The sequence below is a fragment of the Manacus vitellinus genome, unplaced genomic scaffold (genome assembly GCF_001715985.3).
Source record: "Manacus vitellinus isolate BGI_N305 unplaced genomic scaffold, ASM171598v3 scaffold_65_pilon, whole genome shotgun sequence".
Lineage (NCBI taxonomy): Eukaryota > Metazoa > Chordata > Aves > Passeriformes > Pipridae > Manacus > Manacus vitellinus.
In genome coordinates, this window is record NW_021940724.1 from 1 (window position 1) to 2871 (window position 2871).

Genomic DNA, 2871 nt, shown 5'->3' on the forward strand with positions numbered 1-2871 from the left:
TATATATTTAACACTCACCATCATTCCCACGGGACCCCGGAGTCCCACGATGCCCTCGTCACCCTGGGGGGATGGAGCAGAATTCCATACACAATTCTCCATGGATCTGGATCCAAGAGTCCCAAAGATCCACAATTGTCCATGGATCTGGATCCAAGAGCCTCAAAGATCCACAGTTCTCCATGGATCTGGATCCAGGAGATCCAAAGATCCAGAATTCTCCATGGATCTGGATCCCAGAGTCTCAAAGATGCAGAAATCCCCATGGATCTGGATCCAGGAGCCTCAAAGATCCTCAATTCTCCATGGATCTGGATCCAAGAATTCCAAAGATCCTCAATTCTCCATGGATCTGGATCCAGGAGTCTCAAAGATCCAGAATTCTCCATGGATCTCGATCCAAGAGACTCAAAGATCCACAATTCTCCATGGATCTGGATCGAGGAGTCCCAAAGATCCACTATTTTCCATGGATCTGGATCCCAGAGCCTCACACATCCAGAAATCTCCATGGATCTGGATCCAGGAGTCTCAAAGATCCAGAAATCTCCATGGATCTGGATCCAAGAGTCTCACAGAGAATTGAGGAATTCTCCACGGATCTGGATCCAAGAGTCCCAAAGTTCCACAATTTTCCATGGATCTGGATCCAGAAGCCTCAAAGATCCTCAATTCTCCATGGATCTGGATCCAAGAATTCCAAAGATCCTCAATTCTCCATGGATCTGGATGCAAGAATTCCAAAGATCCTCAATTCTCCATGGATCTGGATCCAAGAATTCCAAAGATCCTCAATTCTCCATGGATCTGGATCCAAGAGTCTCACAGAGAATTGAGGAATTCTCCACGGATCTGGATCCAAGAGCACCAAAGATCCTCAGTTCTCCACGGATCTGGATCCAGGAGATCCAAAGATCCAGAATTCTCCATGGATCTGGATCCAGAAGATTCAAAGATCCAGAATTCTCCATGGATCTCGATCCAAGAGCCTCAAAGATCCTCAATTCTCCATGGATCCGGATCCAAGAGTCCCAAAATTCCACAGTTCTCCATTGATCTGGATCCAAGAATCTCAAAGATCCACAATTCTCCATGGATCNGGATCTGGATCCAGGAGCCTCAAAGATCCTCAATTCTCCATGGATCTGGATCCAAGAATTCCAAAGTTCCACAGTTCTCCATGGAGCTGGATCCAAGTGCCTCAAAGATCCAGAATTCTCCATGGAGTTGGATCCAAGAGCCTCAATTCTCCATGGGTCTGGATCCAAGAGCCTCAAAGAGAATTGAGGAATTCTCCATGGATCTGGACCCAAGAGCCTCAAAGATCCAGAATTCTCCATGGATCTGGATCCAGGAGATCCGGAGATCCAAAGATCCTCAATTCTCCATGGATCTGGATCCAAGAATTCCAAAGATCCTCAATTCTCCATGGATCTGGATCCAAGATTCCCAAACTTCCACAATTCTCCATGGATCTGGATCCAGGAGCCTCAAAGATCCACAATTCTCCATGGATCTGGATCCAGGAGATCCAAAGATCCAGAAGTCTCCATGGATCTGGATCCAAGAATCTCAAAGATCCTCAATTCTCCATGGATCCTCAATTCTCCATGGATCTGGATCCAAGAATCTCAAAGGTCCATAATTCTCCATGGAGCTGGATCCAAGAGCCTCAAAGAGAATTGAGGAATTCTCCATCAATCTGGATCCAAGAATCTCAAAGATCCTCAATTCTCCATGGATCTGGATCCAAGAGCCTCAAAGACCCTTAATTCTCCATGGATCCTCAATTTTCCATGGATCTGGATCCAAGAGTCTCAAAGATGCAGAAATCTCCATGGATCTGGATCCAGGAGTTTCAAAGATCCTCAATTCTCCATGGATCTGGATCCAAGTGCCTCAAAGATCCTCAATTCTCCATGGATCTGGATCCAGGAGCCTCAAAGATCCAGAATTCTCCAGGATGGAGAGGTCAACTGAGGGCCACCACACCCCCTCAGTTCCCAGCTCCTCAAACCATCCCGCTGGGAACTCCTGGAATTCCAGAGGATGTGACTCCAGAGGGTCTTGACCAGAAGGAGACCAGAACTTCTCCAGGGGCAGGAGGAAAACGAACATTCCCAGGCCAAGGAGGTTCTGGGATCGGCCCTGGATGTGGGAGCGGGAGGTGATGGAACAAGGAAGGGCTTGGATTCAGGAAGCCAAGCCAGGAATTTTTCCGGAGGGACCTACCCGAGGGCCAGGAATTCCACGGGGACCTCTGGGGCCGGAGACTCCGACGCCGGATTCTCCCTGTGGAGCAGAGAACCCGCCCCCCCAGGTCACACCGGGAGCAGAGACACCCCATCCCAGAATTCCCGATGAGTTTGGTCACAGGAAGAGTCCGGAGACTCAATTCCATGGGATTCCTGCTCGCTCCGGAGGATCCTCCGGCAACCACAGGGAAGGAGGGAATGAAGGTGAACTGGGGCTGGAATGGCGGGATAGGGACAGGGATAAGGAGCCAGGAAGGGCAGTGGGATGTCCCATTCCCACCCCAGGAGGTTGGTACTGACCTTGTTGCCTTTGGGTCCGGGTGTCCCGGGAATCCCCTGGAGGACAAGGAAAACAAAACAGGAGGACTTTGCTTTCTGAGTCATGGAATCCCAGAATCGGTTGGGTTGGAAAGGAAGGAATTCTTTGCAGAGAGGGTGCTCAGCCATTGGAATGGGCTGCCCAGGGAAGTGGGGGATTCTCCATCCCTGGAGGTGTTTAAGGACAGACTGGATGTGGCATCAGTGCCATGGGCTGGGAACCACGGCGGGGTTGGATCAAGGGTTGGGCTGGATGATCTCAGAGGTCCCTTCCAACCCAGCTGATTCTGGGATTCTC

The 2871-nt window shown here is 49.9% G+C and overlaps 1 protein-coding gene across 1 annotated transcript in view; it reads right to left on the bottom strand.

Annotated features, from left to right (window-relative positions):
* Window positions 1–18: 18 nt before the first annotated feature.
* The window catches only part of LOC115307890 (collagen alpha-1(VII) chain-like), a gene marked incomplete at its 3' end in the record, with an annotated part of 91159 nt that continues 88306 nt past the window's right edge, over window positions 19–2871 (bottom strand). Inside the window, exons 46-48 of the mRNA XM_029963943.1 lie at window positions 2556–2591; window positions 2233–2292; window positions 19–63 (exon numbers count right to left, since the gene is read on the bottom strand). Of these exons, the coding sequence (XP_029819803.1) occupies window positions 19–63; window positions 2233–2292; window positions 2556–2591 (141 nt within the window). The remainder of the gene's footprint in view (window positions 64–2232; window positions 2293–2555; window positions 2592–2871) is intronic.